The sequence below is a fragment of the Camelus dromedarius genome, chromosome 4 (assembly GCF_036321535.1).
Source record: "Camelus dromedarius isolate mCamDro1 chromosome 4, mCamDro1.pat, whole genome shotgun sequence".
Lineage (NCBI taxonomy): Eukaryota > Metazoa > Chordata > Mammalia > Artiodactyla > Camelidae > Camelus > Camelus dromedarius.
Window position 1 is genome coordinate 63,581,135 of NC_087439.1, and position 25,085 is coordinate 63,606,219.

A 25,085-nucleotide genomic window follows, 5' to 3' on the forward strand; every position below is an offset into this window, starting at 1 on the left:
CACAGCTTGATTCCACTGAGACACTGAAAGGAACGCCCCTCAGGCACTCCAGATCCTAAGGTTTTCTTCAGTTTACACCAGATGCACCTCTCTATCTCAGCTGTTTTCTGAAACCAAATAACAGCTAATGACAGAAGTGAGAGTGTGGGGGAATTGGCAGATTCATAAAAAAGCATTAAATTCACAAACATCATTCGAGGACTAATCATTTGTTTAAACCAAATGTTCCGCCTGCATTAAGACCATTAATAAAACTTAAAACTGCATTTTTTCTTTTAATGACTCTTCCATATCTTAATAAGTGCCTGCTCCTAACTGACATTGCATGCTGTATCCTGTAGAGATCACTTCGTTGAACTAGAAAAGAATCAAACATCAAAATAGTGTTAAACCTGATTTTCTTAGTTTATTAACTGTTATTACTCTTTTAATGTTAAAATAGTTATATAAAACATAGACACTCTTTGAAGATTGGAATTCTGTAGTACATTAAAAAACAAAGTAGCAAGAAAGTTTAACCACAGTGCATTTCAGTACAGCTTCAGTTTCTGTGTATTTTATATGCACGTATCCACTTTTATATAACTGCAGACTGTATTGAATCATGCATATTGTTTTGAAGAGGTTTAGGATAAAAATCTTAATTAGGGAAATAGAAAAATGTGAAAAACCTTAGGAAGGATAAATGAATCTGCATGAACCCAAAAGATAGTTTTTTAAAAAAAGATTTTTAAATTAAATCCTTCATGAATCTAATCTAACAAAACAGAAAACAAAAGAACTAAAGATCACTTAGGAATTCAAATGCAATTATTCTAAACAAAATATTAGCAAACAGATCTAGCAGAATCCAGGAATGTACTTTTAAAAAGTAAGAGCAAGGGGCCAATCTGCCATCTTTTTGCTGCTGTTAATGGGAGAGTCAGGCCTTGAACCTGACCCATATCTGAGAAGGCCTTTATCGCCATATTTCTAAGGAGAGGATTTCCAGGTTGACAGAAATTCACGCCAGGATAAACTTTTATGTAAGAGTGTTACAAGGTGCAAGTACAGTATACCTCCCTGCTTGGTCTTCTTGTTTTTTATCTTCCTGGGATGAGTGCACTGTGTCACTTTTTGAGTAAATTTTTATGACAGATCTTTATTTTCATCATATGCAATAGTTTCCTTTCAGTGAACTTTTCCATCAAATAGTACTTGTATATAAAATAAATATGATCTTTGCTTTCTAGAAAGTGACAGACTGTTCCTTAGGGGAACTTCACCTCAACCCCAAGTGGTAGAACAGAATTCTCTCATAATAGACCTTTCGTAGCTTATCTCAGTTCTCATATTTATCACGCATTTCATGTGCTATTTTTGTTGCAAATCATATATACATATATATATACACTTGTATGTAATACATGAATATAAAGTAAACATATTATATAAATGTATGTATACACACAGACATATATATATACATTGATCTCAACAGTTTATGATTATAAATGAGTTTCCACTTTCCTTTTACATATAAATCACCTAAAATCTGGAATAAATCCCATAATGTCTCCACTCTGACTTTATCCTCTTACTGCCGACCCCAGCCTCTGCTGCAAATAACTCCAGTAAACCTCACAGCTGTGCTAGGCACTCCCTCAGCTGCTCTTAAGATCCACTGTACCCCCGGTTTTCTCAAAGCATAAATAAGATGAGTTATTAACTACTAATACTAATAATAATAGTGGTTACTGGGGGGCAAAGAGGCCCAAACTTGACTTTTGTGTGCCTGCTCTTGTGTTACAGGTCAGGATATCCCTCACTGCTGGGACCCTCTGACCATTTCCAAAACTTAAGGACAGACTGCTTTATTGTCTCCTAGGCTTTCTGCCCCTTCTCAGGGTGGCAGCTCATTTCCTTTTCTGTTTCTGAATTAGTAGAAAAAGTAATTTGTTACATAAGAAAATGCCCACTCCAGGCACAGAATATAATGTGGCTCCCCTCAAAAAGATTTAATAGTGCATTTCCCAAAGCATCATTTTATCAGTCTAAAATTATACCATGTCAGTACTGTGCTGATAAATGTTTAATAACCTCTTTTCAAAGACTAGATAGGAAAACACCCCAATTTGTAGATTTTGCTGATTTTCATGGTTTAAACATTCCCAACATTGGCCCTTTTTAGCAACTAATGTGGATTCTGGAAGAGATATACACTTAGCATGCATTTAGGTAGTATCTCCAGCATATGGATTCATTGCATGTGAACTAATCAGGAAATAATGAATTTTAAGTATATGTTGCCTTTTTTTTAATAAAATTTAATTGTGGGTTTATGTAGTTTAATATTCAGTAACGGCTGTATTTAACAACCAGCTCCGAAAATTCTAGAAAATCTGACAGTCAGCTAAGTACACTAGCACCACGTGTGATCGTCAGCAGCCCTGTGGAGGTGATGCTGGGCTAAGCCCAGCACAGTGCTTATCGTTTCTCTCTGCAATGATACAAAGAGAAAATTAAGCCTACACATCATACATGCTAAGATCTGATTGTGGTTCCTAGTCTCCTCTGGGGCAAATAGTGAATAAACACACACACACAGACACACACACACACACACACACACACACACGCACATGCCCACACACACACACAGGCACATACGCAACTCAAAAAAGAATAACCTCTTTAGAGATAGGGCAGTTTAACTTAAAATTTATAGAGGAAAATATCTTCAGGGTGATATTTGGCTAACATTTTTCATTTAAATTATTAAATAGTGTACTTAGCATCTGCATTCATGTTAGCTTCTTGCACTCAAGATTTCCTCAAGCATAATGGATAGCCCTTGCCTCTATTTTGCTTAAAGACTTGACGATTAAGCCTCTTTTGCCCTCTGAAAGTAAACTAAGTTTCTGCCTCAAAGATTTAACTTCTCTGTACTCCACAAGCATACTGTTGTAGCTCTTTAAAAATATTCAGTTTTTCTACCTTCAAATAAATTTTCATGACCATAGCTTGTTGGAAGGAAACAGCAGAGATGTGTGTCATGGTCTACCATCACAAAAGGGCAAGGTTCCTGATGTCCGTTGATAAGTAGATTAATGTTTTCCAAACTTGGACATTTGTCAGAATCTGCTCTCCAGCAAGTTGGATTTAAGGATGGGAAGCTGCCTATCCTCAAAGTTCTCTAATTGATCCTGGGGACAGGTGTAAGTAGCTCAGATCTGGTACTGGATTTCCATGCTAGTAAAATGATTAGCAAAGCCCATTATGACTAACACATTTCAGCCCATGTTCTGGTTCAGAATTGGTGTAGAATACATAGGCTTGCCGCACATGAGCAACTGCCAAATACAAGTCCCCTCTTAGTGAAGACGCAGCTCTCTGTTCTTATGTGAAACTTCTGTCGCTGATTTCATCAATACCTACAGCAATGCTTTAAAGACCTGTGACCTTTTGGGCCCAGTATATCACAGGCACTTAACAAACCCTATTTCTAACTCTTACAGAAATTCTGTAAGGTTGCTATTAAGAGCCCCACTCGAGGTTGCTGAGAGTAATCTTTAGCAATAAGAACTTGCTCTCTTCCAGTGAATGGTTGAAAAGATCAGAATTTTATGAAATAGCAGGTCTCTGGGGTTCAAATTGTTCAGTTAGGGGAAGCCATCAGATTTTATTGTTTGTCTGAAACTTATTTTAAAGTGAATTTTAACAAGCCTTTTCACTATGGAAATTTTCATGAAAAAAATATAAATCATTACTTAACCAAAAGTTGGTGATATTATGAAAAAGATTTTCGCACTGTTCAGACAGAATGGACAAAGGCCATGCAATCAGAATGATCAGCTTTTCTTTGAAGTAGTAACTCCTAACATTTTCAACATGGAGAGTTTTTGGAATTGGAGATCTTTAGAAATGAATAATGTCTTTCTTATATGAAAAACATTGTAATAAGAGCTACACATTGTATTTAAATTGGATGACAGTCACAGAAAATCCAATAAAGGTAATATAATCAAAAATAAAAATCTTTCCCAAGTGTATAGAGATGGATGAGTGGATACAAAATGTGGTATATACATACAATGGAATGTGGGAAATTCTGACTATAAGCTACAACCTGCATGAATCTTAAGGAAATTATGCTAAGTGAAATAAGCCAGTCATAAGAAAGCCCATCCCATATAATTCTACTTGTATTCAATGCTTGGAGTAGTCAAAATCATAAAGACAGAAAATATAGTCATGGTTTCAGGGGCTGGAAGTGCAGGGAGAATGGGGAGTTATTATTTAATAAGTTATATTGTTGCAACTTTACAAGATGGAAAGAGTTACGGGGAAAGATGGTGGCGATGTTGCAAAACAATGTAAATGTATTTAATACCCGTGATGCGTACACTTAGAAACAGTTAAGATGGTAAATTTGATGTGATGCATATTTTTCCACAATAAAAAAGTTAAAAAATACAAAGCAAGAAACTTTAATGTAAAGTCACTCTCAGTAAGAGACCTCTGGTGATCTTCCACAGTTTTTCATTCCTTTTTTTTTTCACAATTAAAAAATAAATGACCTCTATCTAAAGTTTTAAGTCATCCTGCTATGTAAGGATTCACAAATAATTCCAAGCCTGGAAGAATTAGGGGTAGGAGTTGAAATGCTACATTAATAAAAGCTGACTTAAATTTTCACAATTTAAGGGACTCATCCAAACCAAATAAAATTCTGTATGGACTCGAATTATGAATACCTTATTAATGTAAAAAGATTTTAAAAGCATCCCATAGTTGATTTTGTTTAAAACATAAAGCCCTGTTTGTATATTGGTGTTTAAAGCAACTATGTAAAATTAAATGAAAATTATACTAAATCCATTCAGTATTACCCTCTTCTATTTTTCTGTAATTTGTTTACTCTCTGATGGGTTAAGAGTGATTATGTATGTGTCTGTGTCCTGTTTTGCCACCATCATTTATAGATTTCCGTACCATTCACATGTTTATTCCCATTTACCAATGTAAGTGGTTTCATGAAACTCAACTGCACAATTAAGTAGAATTTAGAGAGCTTACATTTTCCTTTTCTCCTCTAATTTCTCACCACTTAGAGACAGTGAGGAAGTGAAAAGATGTTTGTAAGTAATGGAAAATGGTTATTCAGTTTTCCCCTTTCATAACACTTGCAAAGAAGAAGTTTTATTTTACATGTGTCTCCCCTCTCCTTTTAGTTCCTCTCTCTGCAACTTTTATTTTGAAGTTTGGAGCAGAGATGGGAGAGAGACTTCAAGTTACAATGGAGGATTGGGGCAGGGGAGCTGGCACCCCTACAGCGAGCTGGGGAAAGATGAATAAGGAGATCAAGCTGCTAACCCACTTAGCAATCTTTCAAGTCTAGATTGTTGCAAGCAGCCCATGCAACTTTTATTTAATTTTTGCTGCCTGGCAAGAACAAATTATGTTCTATTTAGAGGTGATTCTTTTGGCAATTGTAGGTGCTCTTTCTAAGCAGGGAAGGAAAAATGGAAAGGAAATTATGCAGTGACATTTCTCTTAAAGTTCTCCTTTAAGTTTAAGTAAGAGAAATATATGAAAGAAAAAAAAACTTGATTAAAAAATGTACAAAGGAAAAATCATCTCAAAATTAAGTGTTCAGATCAATGACTTTTATTCTCCTATCTCCTCATGCTTTATTAAACTAAGATTTTGATCCAGATAGCTTTTCCAGAAATACTTCCTATAGAATCAATTTAAACACTGCACTCGAAAAGTAGAATAGAGCACTAAAAGAGTTATCTATATGCCCAAGTTACTAGTTATTTTGTTAATAATTAACTATTACTAGTTATCATATGCCAAAATGTGTTTTCCAGAAGAAAGAAAATTGCTTTACTAGAAAAAATACAATGAAGAACTAAAAGATTTTAAAAGCAATAAAATGTTGGGCAACCAACACTTCTTCATTTCTAAATTTCATTTAGTTGCATAATTTTAAATATCAAATATTTTATTGAAAAAATGTGCTGTGTATTTTTAGTTGAATAAATAAATGTTTAAGGGTTCTTATGATTGTATAATTGACAGAGTTCTGCCTGTTTGAATCAGTAGAGAAAAATAAATTAGTATCATGCAGTTTTATAATATTCTTATGAAATAATAAATCATTTCTATTAATCCACACAGTTGACCCAGATATTGTAGCTGAGGGAGGAAAAAAAACATTGTTTCATTTATAGTAACATAATTTCGAGTGAGTATAATATATGTCACTTTAAAAATATGTGAATGGACTGCTATGAACATTGGGGTGCATGTATATGTGTGTGTATATATATATTTTTACATATGTGTGTAAAAATACACATATATATATATACACACACATATGTATATGTGTATATATGTATATACACACACAATTGATTATTACTCAGCCATAAAAAAGAATGAAATAATGCCATTTGCAGCAATATAAATGGACCTAGAAGTTATCATACTAAGTGAAGTAAGTCAGACAGAGAAAGACAAATATCATATAATATCACTTACATGTGGAATCTAAAAAAAAAAAAGGCACAAATGAATTTATTAACAAAACAAAACAGGCTCACAGACATAGAAAACAAACTTATGGTTACCAGTGGGGGAAGTGAGGGAGGGATAAGTTGGTAGTCTGGGATTTGCAGATACTAACTACTATACATAAAATAGATAATCAACAAGATCCTACGGTATAGCACAGGGAGCTATATTCAGCATCTTGTAATAACCTATAATGGTAAAGAATGTGGAAGAGAATGTATATATATATAAAACTGAATCCATATGCTGTACACCAGAAACAAAAAAACATTGTAAATCAAAAATACTTCAATTAAAAAAAATATATATATATACACACACACATACATATAAGAATGGGTAACTGCAGAGGGAAAAATTAGAGGTTATTGTTCTTTTATTCCCCTCTCCTTTTCCTACTAAAACATTTACCTAACGCTGCTCCAGAGCAAAGCCCCCTGCATCTTCATTCTCTTTGCACCATTATTCTTCTGCTGCTTTGTCTCTAAGTGTAGCCTAGTGGCTGAGCTCAAGTTCTGCGTTTCTACAGATGTTTGAATCTTGACTACAAGAGTTTTTTTTTTTTTTTTAACTGTAATTTCTTCTAACAGTAATTGCTTAGCCCCTTTATTTCTCATTTTCCTCATATAATAACTAATTGGGATAATAAATGAAAATGTATAAAACAGTGCCTGTCATATAGTAAGTATTCAATAAACGTTGTTGTTATCATTTTAGCGTTTAGAATTGAGATTTGCCCTCTTATAAAGCACTGCTTGTTCTGGATCCTATCCTAAAGCTGGGAATTGTGATCAGCCCTCACTTAGCCTCCCATCATCATTTATAACTAAACACACCTATAATTCTGTGGTGATGGAAAGTGGGGTGGGGAAGGACACCATTTTTAATGCCCCTGACATTCACCTGGAGTACCCCCTACCCTACTCATTGAGGTCGTTTGCTAAATACTGCCCATTCCTCTTGTGCATCAAAGATTTTAGCAAGTGACCCCAAGTCATCTTTTAACTCCATGCAAGCCATTCTCTAGAGGACCTGGAATAAGTGTACGTTAAGGAGCTCATTCAACATCCTTGCCTAATTTTTTTTAATTGAAGTATAGTCAGCTTATAATGTGTCAATTTCTGATGTACAGCATAGTAGCTTAGTCATACATAATACATACATATATTTGTCTTCATGTTCTTTTCTATTATAGGGTACTATAAGATATTGAATATAGTTCCTTGTGCTATACAGTAGAAACTTATTGTTTCTCTATTTTATATATATAGTAGTTAGTATCTGCCTAATGGTTTCTTGACCTCCTAAAATCCATTGAACTTCCTCAATATTTGCTCAAATTCTATCAAAAATGAGGCTTTATTGTGACAAAGTTTATGTTTGTCTTCTTATGTGTGTTTTAATTTATTTTGTGTGCTCTGTCGTCCTTTGTCCTGCTTAATGATTCTATTCTTGTATCTGTTAATGTAGTTTAGACCCTTGATTATATTGGTTCAGAATGTATAGTCTGGAACCTCTATTTCTGGACTCTAATCTCAGGTTGATCACTTACTTACTAGGTGATCTTGGGCAAGTCATGAAACTTGTCAGACCTCAGGAGTATTTTCCTCCAAAAATTGTCTTGAGAAATAAATTGCTCAGAACGCTGCCTGCTACATGATAAAATTGCATTATATCTAAACTAGGACTCACTCTTCAATATGCTCGCTGATGAGAGCTTTGCAACAGAATACAATAGGTACCCACACAATGGTCTACAAATCATTTCTCTCTTTTTCTGTAAATAATAACTCAATTTCCAGATCGGTCTAGGAGTACATCAACAGGAAACTCCATTGAAATATCTTGTTGATGGAATCCAGTTTTTAAAATATGTTATAAATCCATTCATCTTGAATTGTAGTTTTTGTGTGTGAACTTCAAAGGCAAATTAATGGAAGCATTTTACATCAAGACATTTTAGGCTTATTACTTACTGTAATGCCTTTGGGGTCACTTTCTTATAACCTTCATCATTTTTAAAATCACATTTTCATTCCTTAGGCTTACAGTGGCATTTTAGAAATGTGCCTATTTGTTAACGTGGTTGTTTTGATTTTAAGCATGAGGGCTTGCGGGAGGAAAAATATGTATGTGTATAAAAACAGCTAAGTCCCTTTGGCAGATGAAAGAACGGTAGGAACATAAGATGAGACTTCTGGCTGTTACACCTCCAAAGAGCTTGTTTAATATAGTGCCAGGGATCTACCTAATCTTTTCCAATTTGTTACCCATTTTTCTTTGTTATCTGTCTCCGTGATGTCTCGTCTCCCCAACTGACTGCTACAGGCTAGCAATCTGTAACAAAAGCTCAGCCTCAGTCTCAGAAATCATAAAAACAAAGGGAGGCTACAAGATGAATGGCCCCAGCCATAATTATAAAGTCTCAAACCACAGACATTATAAGACTGTTCAGAATTTATACAAGGTGGGAGAAGCTGGGCTATCACTGCAGTGTGAAGATATTGGCCTCTGAGTAAGGAAAATGTTGGGTTGTTTGATCTGGGAAGCCTACCGTGTTCTGTGTACTGTTAGAAACTGTGGAGAAGAAATGGTTTCTTCCCTTAAGGAGCTTGTAACAATTTTGTCTGTTTCAGTTTTCCCGTGATAATCCCCGTTTCTTATTAATTCATAGAGGAGATAGAGCTATTCTTGGAGCTGTCAAGTGGAAGCCGGGTGAAATCAGAGGCTGCTAATGGAGACCATATCACACACAGAAACTGGGAATTCTGTAACACTCAGGGTGAAATAGAACCAGTACATCGCTTCTCAAGTAATGACTACTCTGACAGGACAGAAATGACAAATATGGAAACATTCATGGACTTCCTTACCCACCTGGTCATTCTATATCTGCCAGCTTGATCTTTCTTGAGCACTGGACTGAACTGTTCCTCACATCCACACACACACACATACATACACACACAAAGTCTTCCTAGAATGTTGCTTTGCACATTTAGTATATAACTGCATTATAAAAATAAAAGGGCAAGGAATTATTTAATCAGAGAGCTGGATGGAATAAAAAGTATTTAGGGAGAGTGACTATGTCAATCAGTGACATAATGGTACAATGAAGGAGAATAGAAGGATGGAAGCTTTGTGATGGGAGAAGGCGGGAAAAGAGAAAGAAAGAGACAGTGGGCTTGGGAGATGGGGTTGTGGTGAATGAGACTTCAGAGAGTGAGAACTGAGAAAAAAAGAATTTAGAACCGTTGCGCAGGGCAATGCTTTGGATCCCATTTAATGCCTTTTGAGAGGCGAAAAGTTCCTTCATGTGAACTTTGGCTGTGACACCACTTACAACGGAACATGTGGCTGGCTATGGTTCCTCAGGGATCCACCAGTTCATCTGACTAGCAGTCTCACAAGTAGGGGTTATGGACGGGGCAGAGCCCCAGCATCAGTGACCTCTAATCCTCTGCAGTGATCCAAAGTATTTTGCCACCCTGGGTTTCTCTCTCCCTCTCCGTTTTTATCACATACCTTGAGATAGTCTCTGCTCCCTTTGCTCTCCCTTCATGTGACCAGCATGAAATATTCAGGAGTGTGATATTCCAGTAGCAGAGTGAGATTTCACTGCATTTGGATTATTTGTAACACTCCCGCTGAGACTAGCTTCTCAAACTTTGCCAAAGCATGCGGATACCTCTGAAACCCACTTGTTCCCGTCTGCTGAGCCTGACAAAGTTCCTGAGATGTCACACCCTCCTCTTGTCTACCACTTGACTGTGGTATCTTACTGATCATTTCAACTCCATCAGCATAAACACATCTGTCTCCAGATTGCTCCATTAGTCCACCGTAAAACCTGCACTGTCTCTTATCTCTGAGATGCCCTTGTCTCTCTTTTTGTTCTTTATATTTTTATATACAGTGTTGTGAGGGAGGGAGAGGGAACTGACATTGACTGATGCTTCTGTAAAATATGACATGATATTTTCTTAATGTGTGTTTTCATTTAGAAATATATATTGATCTCCTACATCTCCTAAATATCCCATAAAACAAAAAGATTAATTGAATTATAGTATGTCTGATGGGAAGTAAATCCACCAAAAAAAAAATCACATTTATTAATGTCACTTGAAAATGTACAGGATATTAAGGAAAAAAGAAGAAAATGTACAGGATAAAATATAAAGTGAAAATAGCATATGACAAAACTATATAGAGTATTATATTAATTTCAAAATAACATACACACTTAAAAAATGAAAAACACCAAATGCAGAGTTTATGGATGGTGTTTATTTTCTTCTTTTATATTTTTCTGCATTTGACATTCCTAATTTGAACATGTGTTGGAAATAAAACCTAGCAAATCCACCTGGAATATTTAATAGTGTGGGTAAGAGAAGACCTCACTGAGAGATGGCATCTAAGAAAAACAAGTAAGCAGGTGAGCCATTGGACTACAAGCTATCAGAGAAAGAGAGGTCCAGGGAGAACAAACAGAAGGGCCCGAGGTGGAGGATGCACCTTGTTTGTCCTAGAAACAGCAGGAGTGAGAGTGAGAGGCATGGGCCAGGAGGGAAATAGCAGGAGATAAGGTTGCAGAGGCACGGAGGAGAGGAGCAGATATCCTAGGGCCTAAAAGACCATTGCAAGGGACTTTGGCTTCTACTTTGAGAGAGATGGGACATTATTGGGATTTGACCTCATCTGACTAAGAACGTCACATTCGCTAATATATTAAGAAGAGATTCAATATCTTGTAGTAACTTATGGTGAAAAAGAAGGTGAAAATGAATACATATATATATATATATATATATATATATATGTTATATGACTGAAGCATTGTGCTGTACACCAGAACTTGACAAAACACTGTAAACTGACTATACGTCAATAAAAATATATTTTAAAAAATAACTAAAAAAAAAGAAGAGATTGTAAAGGAGCCAGGGTAGAAACTAGGACACCAGTTAGGTGGTTACTGCGTTAATGCAAGCAAGAGATGATGATGGCTTAGTGGTGAGGGTGGTGGGAAGTGATTGGACACTAGATATATTTCAAAGTTCGGGTCAACTGGATATGCTAATAAATTTGGATCTGGGGTGTGTGAGAAAAAGAGTTGCTGAGAATGACTTCAGACTTTCTAACATGAGCTTCTGGAAGGATTAGTATGTCATTGACTGAGATGGGGAAGGCTTTACCTCTGAAGATAATGTTTTGATGGGGTGGGAAGATCAGGGGTTAAATTTTGGACATTACATATTTAAATATCTACTAATCATACAGGTGTAGAGGTTTTGTAAACAGTTGGAAGCTAATCATAAACCTATTTCCACATGGTCTGGGCTGAACATACAAATTTTGGAATGTGTCAGCCTAGTAGGATTATATGAGGATTGACAGAGTTAATATATATACACTTCTTAGAATATTCCTGAGAGGACCACCACCACATACAACTGAATAGGTTGGGTACTTCAGACCTTCAAGAGAGTATTGTCTAGGTAGACTGCACTCTGAAAGATGCTCCTGGATATTCTTGGTGGCCCTGGCTGGTTCATCGTAAATTCTCATACCTATTCTTATTACTGTTGTTAATTGTGAACAGCAGATATGTTTTAATATATTCTTTTAAGTCTGCTGGTAAGGTTTCCCAGTTTGTTCAGACCTCTTATTTATGTCTGATTATGTGTTCAGAAATACATTTGACATTGATTAGAACTAATTCTGTACCTCAATAGGTGGAATTCTTGTATCCTATTCTGTGCTCACAGCTATGAATAGTGATAATTAATACTTTCTAATTACTTTATTTGAAAGAAATGTTTGACAGTATCAATTATGAAAGCTTCCAGTTTTTTTGGGAAAATTTTTATTTTTCTTATAATTTGAGTCATATTGTATGTTTTATGGTATAACTTTTCCCAAAAGCATTTTGGCCTTTTACTATTGTTCTCTTTGAAGGTCACTTCTGTTGGTTATAAAGTCTGAAGGCATGCTGGGAGAAGGTATAGAATATGCAGAATAGTAATATCATAGGAAGCATTGTATCAGATCTTTCCATTCAATGAGAAATATAATCCCTTTAGTATGTTAATGTCTATTCATTTTGACATAATATGTATTACTCTATCAGTCACTCTCATGATCACATGAGGCTATGATATAAGTAATAAGTAATGATCTTTAGTTCTAAATAAGTCATCATCACATCTCTTTTTTCACACTGAAATTTGTGTAGATCTATGGGTAGAAACATCTGAATTCAACATGCTAATAGAGTAAAAATGGTACCCTTGTAGGTTTCCGCACCCCACCTTGTCCAGCCTTCTGTTTGTGCCTGGGGTTCCTGCTATTACCGTATCTACTCTAGACTGACTTGTGTTTACAGAAAGCCTCAGCAAAAAAGTGAAAATTTGCTAAGTAGGCTCAGTACTTCCAAACCTTTGCCCAATTCGGTGCCACATTAACTGGTCAGTCCCTCTGCTCTTTGTAATCCTACCTAAGGTGGTGCAGGTTCAGAGATCCCGTGTGCTCTGGCAGTCACAGATTAGCTCTAGGTTGTGAGCCTTTGAGGAAAGGGTGAATAGAAGTGTTGCCGACCAAACTTGATATTTTTCACCATTCTGTCCAAAATTAATCTTGTTACTTGAATATGTATACTACTCTCAATACTTTCACTATAGATTGTTTGGCTGAATAACACGATGGCACTTGTAGAAAAACCAAGTTTAATGAGGTTGGCCTTTTGCCTATTTCTTTTTCAATCCAGTGATTACTTAAAACATTTTAAACGACTAACTCCTGATTTAAATTATTGGTAGGTGAAAAATTCCACTTAATGTATTTTAAAAAATTTTTTACTTTGTCTTTTTAGTTAATAAAAATACCCATCCATCTTTTTTCTGAATAGCAAAATGTATAAAAGTTAAAGTTTCCCCTCAGTAATTAACTTTCAAGTCATAGGCAAAATAGGAAGATTGAATTAAGATTAGAAGAAAATGTAAAGTCAGTTTACATAACAGAAGTGTGAGGACGAATAAACACATGACAATGAGACCTGTCAGATAAGAACAAGGGAAGTGTTAACATCTAATAAAAAAGGGCAATTCCACATGACATTAATATCATTAAGCCCTATTAATATACCTTCCTTTTGCTGGAATCATATTGTGACTTTACTATCATATGAGTGTTTTATAATAAATTTAAATTTGAAAATAAAAGGTATGCCTTTTCTAGGACTCCTGGGAGAAAAGGAAATGCAACTGGATGAAAATATATTCACAAATCAAAGAGTCAACCCTGAGCAATGATAGATTTTTACATTGTTTAATTCTGTATGTTTAGTTACCAAGCATCTGATCAGATCCAGTTGTCACAAATTATGGCCATGATGATAACAGAGTTTGGAATTTTATGCCAAATCATCATTTCTTATATATGCTTTGTTGTCTCGGAAACATTATCATCAGAATCCCTGGGATTGCTTTTTAAAAATACAGATTCCTGGGAGGAGGGTGTAGCTCAGTCGTAGATCCTGCACTTAGCATGCACAAGGTCCTGGGTTCAATCTCCAGTATCTCTGTTATAAATAAGTAAATAAATAAACCTAACCCCCCTCCCCCACAAAAGCAAAACAAAACAAAAAAAATATGAATTTCTATACCTCATTCTAGACTATAAAATCAGCATTTTGCACAAGCTACTCAAATGTCAACACTAACCTTTGGGACTCATACCCTGAAACCCTCTACTACCTTGCCAGTCAAACCACATCATACAACAGCTCAAAAACCTTGGCCAACACCTAATACCTAGACAGAGTAAACTCCAACCAAGACTTTCAAGACACTTTGTAAGCTCACACTCCAAGAGCTGTTTCAATGCAAACCACCCAAGGGAACATAAAGGATTCATTACGACCCCAAAGAGCTGTGCTCATGCCTGCCTCTGTGTCATTGCTTTGGTTAATCATTCAGCCTGGACCTCTTTTGTCCTCTTCTTCACTGGACAAACAAGACGTTCAAACCCAACTGAAATGCCCGCCCTCTCTGCAGAGCCTTTTTCAAATCTTTTTTCTCCACATTATGCGTACCTATATTTTAGCAAATATTATGATTATTTGCCTATTTTTCTACCTATTTCCAGATCCTTCAAAGCTCCTTGAGGGCAGAACACTGACTTATTCATCATTTTACCCTCTGGCCAAGAAGAGGAAATTGTTTAGCGTAGACTTTCGATAAATGTTCCACTTCCCTTTTTTATAATATATGGTCATGAAAAAGATACTGTTTTGCTCGCTGTCTCCCCAGCAAATGTATTGTGAAGAGGTCAAGAACACCAGTTTTTGAAAGTCCTGAAGGAAGAATCCAGGATTGTAACTGCATCGCCTTTGGCTAGAGGCAGTATGAGGATATAATCTTTTATGGTTGCCAGTGACTTCATATTTTGTAACTCTTCAACTGTCCTGGCATATTACTTGCGGAAAACAGTGCAGAGGTCCATATTAAATCCCATCTCTGCTGTCAGGCAGTTCCACAAACAAGCAAAACTTCTAGTGTGAATTTGTAACTCTTAAAATTATCAAACTGGCTCAGGGGCTCTAGCTCCTAAGAAAAGAACACAAAAGCTACATTTTTAGTAGCATCTGATGGACGAGCATAAAAGATGAACTTGGCTGTATTTGCTAACTTCTGTGATTAATAATGCCTTGTCAAAGTGGAGGTGATTACCTGGGAATTGAAATAATGCTGGTGTGCACTAATCACCACTTATTTTTAAGTTAGTTGTTAAAGTGACATAAATATTTGTTTAAATTTTTGTTTTCATTTATATTTAATCTCTTCACTTGAGTCAGAACGACAGGAGGTAGAATTATTAATTTAAATAACTGTGCTATCACTAAGCCGAATGGAAATGCCAGATTCTCATTTTTATGTGACATTTTCTCATATAGTTTTAAAAGAATTATCACAATAAACAATGGGAAAAAAATTATGAAGCAGATTGAAGCATGGAAAAGAGCAGATTTGGACAGCACTGGCGGTCTCAATGCCCCCAAATCGTTTCTCCCGTTTATATAGGCTAGTATTTGACTAATTGCTTTTTTCTGTTTTTAAAAACATACTGCTAGAGAAGTAGTGTATAAAACTCATTCACACTAAAATATTAGTGAAATTTTCCCCATGAAATCAAGCCTCCTGAGGTACTGCACACCTGAGAGTAGAAGACAGAAAGAACATTTCAGTAAGATACTGAGCCATAGATAAAGTATTTCTCTTTCTGTTGGGATACAAACAAGGGACCTTTCAGTGTCCATTTTTGTCTGCCTCACTGCAGTGCTCTGGGCTGACCCCATTTTAGATGTCACATAGATAAATCATGTATAAAGGATGTAGTGGACTTCGGAGCTACCAGGCATTACACTGGAAATGGTCCAGCTCAACCCAGCTTTGTCCAGCTCTTGTTTCCTGAGCTAGGGGACTGTCGAAAATTCAGATTTACTGGCTTCTTTCTTTAAACTCATAGAGGGTGAATATTAGATATAGAGTAGTCAAAACCTTTTCCCTTCATAGTAAGACTAAATTAATTCTGAATTGTGTTGGAACAGTAACTATGTCTGTTTCAGCTTAACTCCAGTACTTAACGTAATTCCTGACACACAGTTGTAGACAGTACTGAAGAAATAATTACAGATGGATGGATGGAAGAAAGGAAAGTAGGAAAAAAAGTTTGTAGTTTCCTTTTCTAATTCTAGATAGATAATTACTAAGGAAACACTTCTGGGCAGCAGAAATTTGTTTTGGGAAACAAAAAGCCAAAAACAGATTTTTTTAAAATGTTAAACATCATAGTCCGTAAGAGTAAATGACCCAGTTATCTTCAAGAATCAAACCAAGGTTGCAAGTGTGAAGGTGTGGCAAATGCATTAATTCGGAACTATCTCCAGTGCAGTCAGAGATCTTGGTCAGATATTTTAACATTTACTTAATTGCAACATCTCAGTGAGAATAGTGTTAGCATGAGTGAGATACAGCACCGAGTTTGGGAGACCAAAACTGAACTGAATGCCTGAGCATATTTCAAAAGCCTCAAAGCTCTAGAGACAGTGAAATGAAGGGCAGGCCAGAATGAGCATCACTGATGGAAGCAGATTCGATTCACGGTCCTCCAGCACATTTGTAGTAATAGAACTCTGAATTGTGTGGGCCAAGGGATTACCTCCTTTTGGTTTTCAAAAGGGGTGGAGGGAATATAAGTCTGCGTAAAATCCTAGAAAAGAAGCAGTTGTTGGCTTTCTCTTATAGGAGTAATTGATATTTCTGTTTAAATATGAATGAAAAGTGAAAACTACCAAACAAAATCTCTTAACAGCATTTAGACAGTCAAGGTTGAATTATTTAAACTTTGTGTGTGTGTGTGTGTGTGTGTGTGTGTGTCTAAGAGGGGTTACTACACTGGGTACCCAACTGGGTGAGTCTTGCCATGATAATTGGCAAGAATCATAAACAGAATTTCTAATAATATTTCTTTTTATATTTGATACGGGAGTAGGTCTTGAGATGCTAAATCAAAACTGCAAGAATAAGAAGGTAAAAAATCCATAATCCAATTAAAGGGGATCATTGAGAGTATTAAAATGTCGAATGTTACTCAGCATTTTGTTTTAACAACTACTGACAGTAGTTTGGCCACAATGAATAAAGCTAAATATTTTATTAGGCCCAAACACAATTAGAGAAGTCATAGATTAAATGGTAGATCATCCTCTGCTTCAGATATCTCCAATTAACAGACTACTTAATGGGCCGGTTTATAGGATTTTAACACACCTAAAGAAACACATTAACATTAGCTACTTTCTCGTAAAAAAGTTTGTTCTCAGAAAAAGTTTTCATTGCTTTCCATTTTGTCTCACAGTCCTTTCTAATTTCCGCTGGTATAAATCAATTTAAATTTATTAGCTTTATACAAAAGAACTCCAGTAGGTTTTTAATAATAATTATCATTATCACTGATTAAAGTTATATTGTTCAGGCCAGATGGAGTCCTTTTCCTGTCAGCTAGAATGAGCTTACATTATGTAGTTATAATGTGTTTGGATCTAAATAAACAGATGGTAGAGTGACAGGATATTATACGCTGGTGATGTCAGCACAGGGCTTCACAAACAGAATTGCTTTAAATAAACTCTGTTGTGGCCAGGATACTGATACTTTTAAGAGGCTGACTGGGATTGAGTTTATGTGTTATACTAACTTGGAAATAGTACTGTTCACTTGCAGAAGAGTAGACCATTAGGACAGTGTGAGATTCAGCCCAAGAAAGGGTACCTGCTGAATTTGTTCCTTAACTGTGAAAGCATTTAATGTACTAGGTTCTCTCAGGCAGTCTCATTAGGAGAGACTAAAGGAAAGCTGCCCCAGTTGTAAGAACTTCCAAGAGGAAGAGTTAAAAACTGTGGGTCAAGGAAAGATGGAAACAGAAACGCTTAATAAACCCTACTTCATGGTTTGTACAACATGGTTAACTGTGTTAAAATAAACATCTTGAAGTAGGTATGTACTCACTCACAATTCATATTGGAAGAATAACAGAGAAGGTATCATAAGAAGTATATTATAAAGAGCTTTCATTTTTGGTAGATTTTCATGTCCACTTTTCTCTAAAAATAAGCCCATTCCATACCCTTCTACCCATAAAATTTTAGAGTGAAACGATGAGATTCAGAAGCAAACTTCAAAGAAAGTCATTACACATGATTTCTTCTAGCTAATATTGTTTTGTGGAGCTTTTAGGGAATTTCTCTGTGGGACAACTATATTTGCAAAAGCAAATACCCATAGCAGCATAGTCCTTAAAAGGAAGATGACACTGCAGGAGATAAAGGCTCTTATTTGAAAATGAAGGTGGTAGCAACAAAAATTTTAGAAGAAGACATGAAATAATTGAAATTAAGCTTTCTAAAACTATAGCTGTTTTAAATGCTTGAAATATTTATATAAAAATGTTGGTTCACACATTGACCCCTGTACACAAAGGACAAGGAGAGACCAAAGGAAAAAGCAGACCACTCCAGATCAGCAGGTGACAGGTTTAATAAGCAAGGGGACTTATGTATGAGACTTATCTTGAGCAGCAGCAAGATGACTAGACCTCAGCATTCGCCTGCCAGAATCTTAAAGTTTATATAGAGATCTTAACTGGGTTCCATCACTTATTCAGTCCAGATGGTCTCAACAACACCTTACTCTCTCAAGGCTATGTCCTTGAAACAGCTGCTAGCATGGGAATAGTTGAAGGGACATAGATTTCAAGGACAGGGGAAGAGGCAAGATGCCTCCGATGACCCGGGTTCCGCTCACAAGTCAACGGGCAGTCACAACCTCTTGACGACCTCCACAGGAATATAGCCAACGTTTTATAGTAATGGAATATAGCCTTTAAAAATTGTGAATCATTTTGTTGTAGACCTGAAACTTATATAATATTGTACATCAATTATACCTCAAACATTTTTTAAAGACACGATATACTTTAACAAAAAAATAACCTAAATTACGTACATAATCTTTTTTTCTGATGATTTATCATACATTTGTAATATAGTCTCACTTTCATAGACTTCAACTTCTTTTTAACTGTTGATTTAATTCTTTAATATCTGTTGGTATTAATAAGCCATGCAGTTTTGAAATTATATCAATTAGAATAGATCAATAGAATAAAAACATTCAGTAGTCACAGTGAAACTTATTTCACGTAAATATTTACTTCTGTCTAGGAAAATTTACAAATTCATGTATTCTCTTTTCTTGTAAATGATGAGACAATTTTGAATATCAAGAGATTGTATTTCAGCTTCACATGTATTTGCCATTCAGGTTTTACTACTTAAAGTGGGCACTTTATTATGATCTGTGTTTCAACTTTAGTATGACATAAAAATCCTCATAAAGAAGCAAGAATATTGCCTTGGAGGAGTTAACTCCTAGTCAGTGTGAAAGATTATAATGTGTGTGCTTTTTCCTGCTCTACAGGTGGGCGTTGCCATAAGTCCTGTACTGGCCGATGCTGGGGACCCACAGAAAATCATTGTCAGACTTGTAAGTGTTCAACATTGAAAAGCGTAGGCATGCAATGGTCAAGCAATGTTAATAACTGCAGCTTTTCACACTTCTGGTGATCAGAATCATGAAAATGAGCTTTTGCCTTTTTGTAGTAGATCTGCTTCTATCCAAGTAAACTGCCTAACTTCATTGCTTCCAAATGAAACATAATACCACATTGCTTCTTGTATTTCTTTGGGGTTTCTAGATTAATGATATCAACAACACAAATGTGATGATATTAACTATGACTTCAGACTCTGTACATCAGAGGAAGTAGGAAATCCAGATATGTACAAAATGATAATTAACTGAATTTCAGGTTAACTGAATATTTCAGTATTTTTTCCAAATAGTTACATCACCATTCAGTCACTGGAGAAAGAAAAAAAGAACGGAACAGGGCACTGTGAACCCACTCTGTTCTAGGCACAGAGATATAAACTATGAATTACGACTATAGATTCACTATTAAATCACGATGTATCTTGCCTTTAGTGTGTATTGTTTCCTGTATTAGTCATTAAAATATGAGAGATGATCATCATCACTGCTAAGACAAAAACAAATTATACTGAATATAAAGACAAATATCTAATGTTTTAACATTCTTAAAGACATATGGCACTTAGATCAGCACTGAATTTTTACTAATTTTAAGGATAAATGTTTTCTTTAAACAGGAAAAACAAAATGCTGTATATAAATGTAAAGACTTTTGTTCCTCCTGTAATAACAACGGCTGAAATAATAAACAGAAAACAGTGTGGTGGCTATTTGAAATATATGTCTTTTTTTAGCATAGAAGACACATAGAAAATGTCATTAAAAAATTGAACACACAAATATTAGATATTGTGGAAATGTGTTACACTGTTGGATGAAAGTGTAGACATGAATTAACTTATTTAATAGAAACAATGTTTTACGGCAGCAATGTCTTGACAGGAATTTTAAGCAGGATTCTAAAGTAAGATTAGATTACTGTGTGAAATACTTTCGCTATGATATTGGATACAATGTTTTAACAGCATCCTACAAGGTACAGGAGAGCCTGACTCCACCCTCCCAAAGAATCAAATTCAGCACAAAATGTTAATAATATGAATAATACTAAAGGTTAAGAAATCCTATAATAGATATTGAACCAGACTAGGCCAATCAGATTCTCTCCCCAGAGAATTTTAACTTGGGATCCAAAGGTGCTGGTTACACTATCTTAGAAACTTGAAGAAAGATTAAACCTAGTTGAGGTTTCCATTTTTGAAGCATGTGTATTACTGAGAAGCCAGAATAACCAGTCCTCAGTGATACAAAAGAATAAATCAGCCATGCAGAGGCAAAAAATTGGAGAGAGAAGCAATTTTTGACAGATTTTACCTCCTGGTTCTCTGGTCTTCCTGAGGTCCAGCTGCACTTCTACCCTTTGAGCTATTTGAAAGGTAAATTACTTATCCATATTGAAAGAGCCCAACATCCTAAGGCAAAATGTATTTTGAAACCACTCAAAGATGTACTTATTGCAAGACCTGAATTTTAGAAGTATGCCAGAGATCTTGAGACTTAGACCTCGTAAGAGATTCGTAGAGATATTAGACCCCCAGAGATTCCGTAGAGAGGTAACATCTATGATCAAAATTTTTTCCAAAAAAATGTAAAAGTTTCCAGGATTCCTTTAGATGGCTCTTCTATTACATAAAATATATTATTTACTCTTAGGCTCACTTGAGATGCACTTATCTCTGAACCCTGATGGATTTTTTTAAAAATCAGAAAACAGGCTTTGCATGATTTTGAAATTATTCTGTTTTTGTTGACTGACCGAACAAAAGTACATTTTAGGATCTGAAAGACAAGATGTTATGTCATTTACAAATGATTTCTTTCCTTATGACTGAAGTAAAATTCACTTTAGTGAGGGCGTCTCTGGAGGAATTCAACTTCATGATTCACCAAGTACTTTCTTTCTTTTTTTCTTTTTTTTTTCATGGATAATCATTCTTTGAGACTTTCCATATATCAGGGAAGAAAGGTAGAGGCACTTAACAGCCCCACAGCTTAGCCAAGCAAACTAAGACTACATTCCATTCAACACATCATATCAATGCTGGCATCTTCCTTCAGGTGCTTACTCCTAAAACAGCAAACATGCCAGGAATTGTACTCTGTGTCACTAAATGGCAAGATGTCATGGTAAAAACAAATAAATGATTCAGGCTCCGGGAGAACGAGTCTATGAAAATGAATGACTCTTCAGGGTGAAATGAAGCAAAGAGTGGTGATCAGAGTGAGAACATCTCTGAATAGAGATACGAGAAAACAAAAATGCTGGTTACAGGAATGGTGAGCTTGAAGGGAGGTCTGTAGGGGTCAGAAGTTTTAAAAAGAAGAAACAAGGAAGAGGGCTTTTTTGTCTTTACAGATTTAGTGAAATGGAGAGTGTGAATAAATTAACAGCTTACTATTGTAAGGGGACAAAATTTGATGCCTCAAACTGTGCCTCTCTGGCATGAAGATTAATTTAGGCTGATTATTTTTAAGGCCTGAAAGAACCTTTGCCCTTTCCCGTAACTGCCTAAAAGAATGTGGGTAGAACATTCTCCTGGAAGGGAGCCCCCAGCATAGATAACCGTAGTATGAACTAGGTGTGTAAACAGGGAGGAACTCGGCACAGTCTGCTTGATACAGTTCCTCTCTGGGTCACCTTGTCTCTGTGTGGCCCAGCAAACATTTGTGTACCAAACATTTGCTTTTCTATCTTCATGTCGATTGGCTTCTTCCCTTTTGATGTCCCAAACCACTTTCCCCAACATCCTCTTTTGTCTTTAGCTAAAGATGGTGTTTAAAGGGAGAGTTTTGGCCATTTCCGTGAGTTCCTCTGTTCTCTTGGTTCTCTCCTACATGTTTTAAAACATTTGTTTGATTTTCTCCTGTTAATCTATACCTCATGTATAATATAATTCTTAGGCCAGTCAGAAGAACCTAGAAGGGTAGAGGAAAATTTCTTCTCCCCCAGCACTATGGACAGTAGCTCACTATGAATACCTATAAACACATTTTTTAAATTTTAGTGAACTTGGGTAACATGTTTGCAATTTATTTTGTGTACTGGTTTGGTTGCTGCAGTTAGTTTTGATTACATGTTGAAAAACTGAAGTGTGTCATTGTTCCTCTATAGCATTTAATAATGTTCAGACTCTAAACACTGGAACCAGCAGCTATTTAATATTTTTTCCTAAAATTTTCTAAAAATTAAAATACTTTTCTAAACAACCCCCCCCCAAAAAAACAAAAACAAAAACCAAAAACCAAAAACTTAGACAGCCTAAAGAATTTTATAAAATTTAAAGTAGGTAAATTGTGCTTGTAGAATCTAGCCAGGTGTTCCATTCCTACTGTTTTACTCATGAGTCTAATTTCCTAAAGTAACTTAAATTCATTCGTTTTAAATCCTTTTTGATCTTAGAGCATCACGACCCTATAAACCTAACGCAAATACTTTTCATGTATTTGCCAAAGGTCAAAACAGAACTTAGGAAGGAGTACAGAGAGCTGTGTTATACACAGAGCAGTGACTCAAACTTGAAAGTGCTTTTAAGCTCAGTTAAATCGTGGCCGCATTGCTCCATAGCACAGCTTAAGTAAATTGATTCAGTGGATTAATGTACTCATGTCAGGAGAGACAAACTTATCTGCCGTGTGAAGTCTGAAGCTTATAGTAGTATTATTTAGCGGGCTTACTGGTAAGAATGACAACTCTCTCTACTCATGAGAACTGAGTCCTAAGGTCTGAGCGCCATAGGTTTAGGTGTGAGAGAGACTAAGCTTTAAGAAATAAATAATAATGATTAAAGGGACAGAGTGCAAGATACATGAAGCCCACTTATCTCATTTAAAATAGATACTGCGTGTCCTTTTTTTATCTTTAAACCCAGTATCAGGCCGGCTTTCTCCAGGCTCCTAAGATCAGACTGGGTGGTGGCTTCATTTTACGTATTTCTTTTGTCCTCTCAGTTAGGAACTGTGTTTTAGAGGGTGGAGGGAGCATGTATCAAAATATTACAGTTGGAGTCCCTCAACCTTACACGTTTTACATTAAAGTAGTTATAATTGTCTTTTTCTTTTAGGGTATATTATTTGGTCATGGAAAGGAATAAACTAGAGATACACATTATAACATGGATAAAATGTCAGCATAATTGTCTTTAACTGCTGGTTGTATAACATTTTCTCAGCTGATTACCACTCAGTATACTCTTCAGTCTTCTAAGCTGCTTTGTAAGTGGCATTCCTTGCTTAGAAACTAATTGAAAAATATAAGTGCACTTGACAATAGGTTAAAAAATTGTTTGCCTCTTCAACTAAAATATCACATCAAGAGAATTAATGAAAAAATGCATGTTTCTACTACTGGAATGAACAGATATACTTCTGACCACTGAAACGTTCATTGAACTGATTAAAGCTAAGGCATCATTTTAAACAAAGGAAACCTTCTAGGGGAATTCATCCCTTACTTCTACACTATTCTTCCCAGGTAGATTACCTCAAAATATTTTTAAATTAAAAATCAAATAACATTAAAATTAATGCAAGCAGTGTATTTGTTCTGGGATAGATACTTGTGAATGGAGGGTGTTACCATATTGGCAAAATAAAAACTTGTTCCAACAACAATTTATGTTATTTATTGTATATGTTATTGTTTTTAATATGTCTATATTTATTGTTATATAGACATTATAGAACATTTTAGGAAAATTTGGAAATTATTTAGCATTTTTCTCAGTAATTTATTATACTTGTACATGAACAATTTTACTTTCAGTAGTCTCAATATATTAAAACTTTCTGATCTAATGGCATTCTAGTGGGATTCTATTCACTTCTAGAGCAAAGCTTAGAAATGTCTGTCTGTCTATCTATACATTCTTTCATTCTAAAATATATCTAGAACTTCTTTGAAGTGAATATTGAAAGTTAAGAAAATATTTAGATATTTTTGTTGCTCAGAATTTGAGCAAGAAAAGGTCACAATTCAAAACTAAATTGTGCTTTTTCCCATGAAATTTCCAAAAGCTTTCTGTAGCTTGTAAAACCAAAATGACAAATTAGAAAACGATATACTAATTATACCCACATACATGCATACACGTACAATTTATCTAAAGTGTAATTGTATTTACAATCTTTGTGGAACAAATACTGTTTAAAAAAGAAGTGCCATTGTAGCAAATATCCAGTTAGAGCAGAGAAAAGCAAGTGGGGGCTAACGGGGAAGAGAGAAAGAGCTGAGCCAGCAGGCTGGATCAATCATGGTAACAGCCAGCCTTTGTTAAAAGCCAACATCTTTAATTAAAATCCTTGTATTTTACTAATAACTTTGCATGTCCATAAGCCTTCTTA

The 25,085-nt window shown here is 35.5% G+C and overlaps 1 protein-coding gene across 4 annotated transcripts in view; it reads left to right on the top strand.

The window, feature by feature from the left end:
- Positions 1–25,085, top strand: part of ERBB4 (erb-b2 receptor tyrosine kinase 4) — a 984,076-nt gene that overhangs the window by 668,958 nt on the left and 290,033 nt on the right. For all 4 annotated transcript variants that reach the window (XM_031451836.2, XM_031451838.2, XM_010992478.3 and 1 more), the window contains exon 5: positions 19,611–19,676. In XM_031451836.2, coding sequence (XP_031307696.1) covers positions 19,611–19,676 — 66 coding nt within the window. The remainder of the gene's footprint in view (positions 1–19,610; positions 19,677–25,085) is intronic.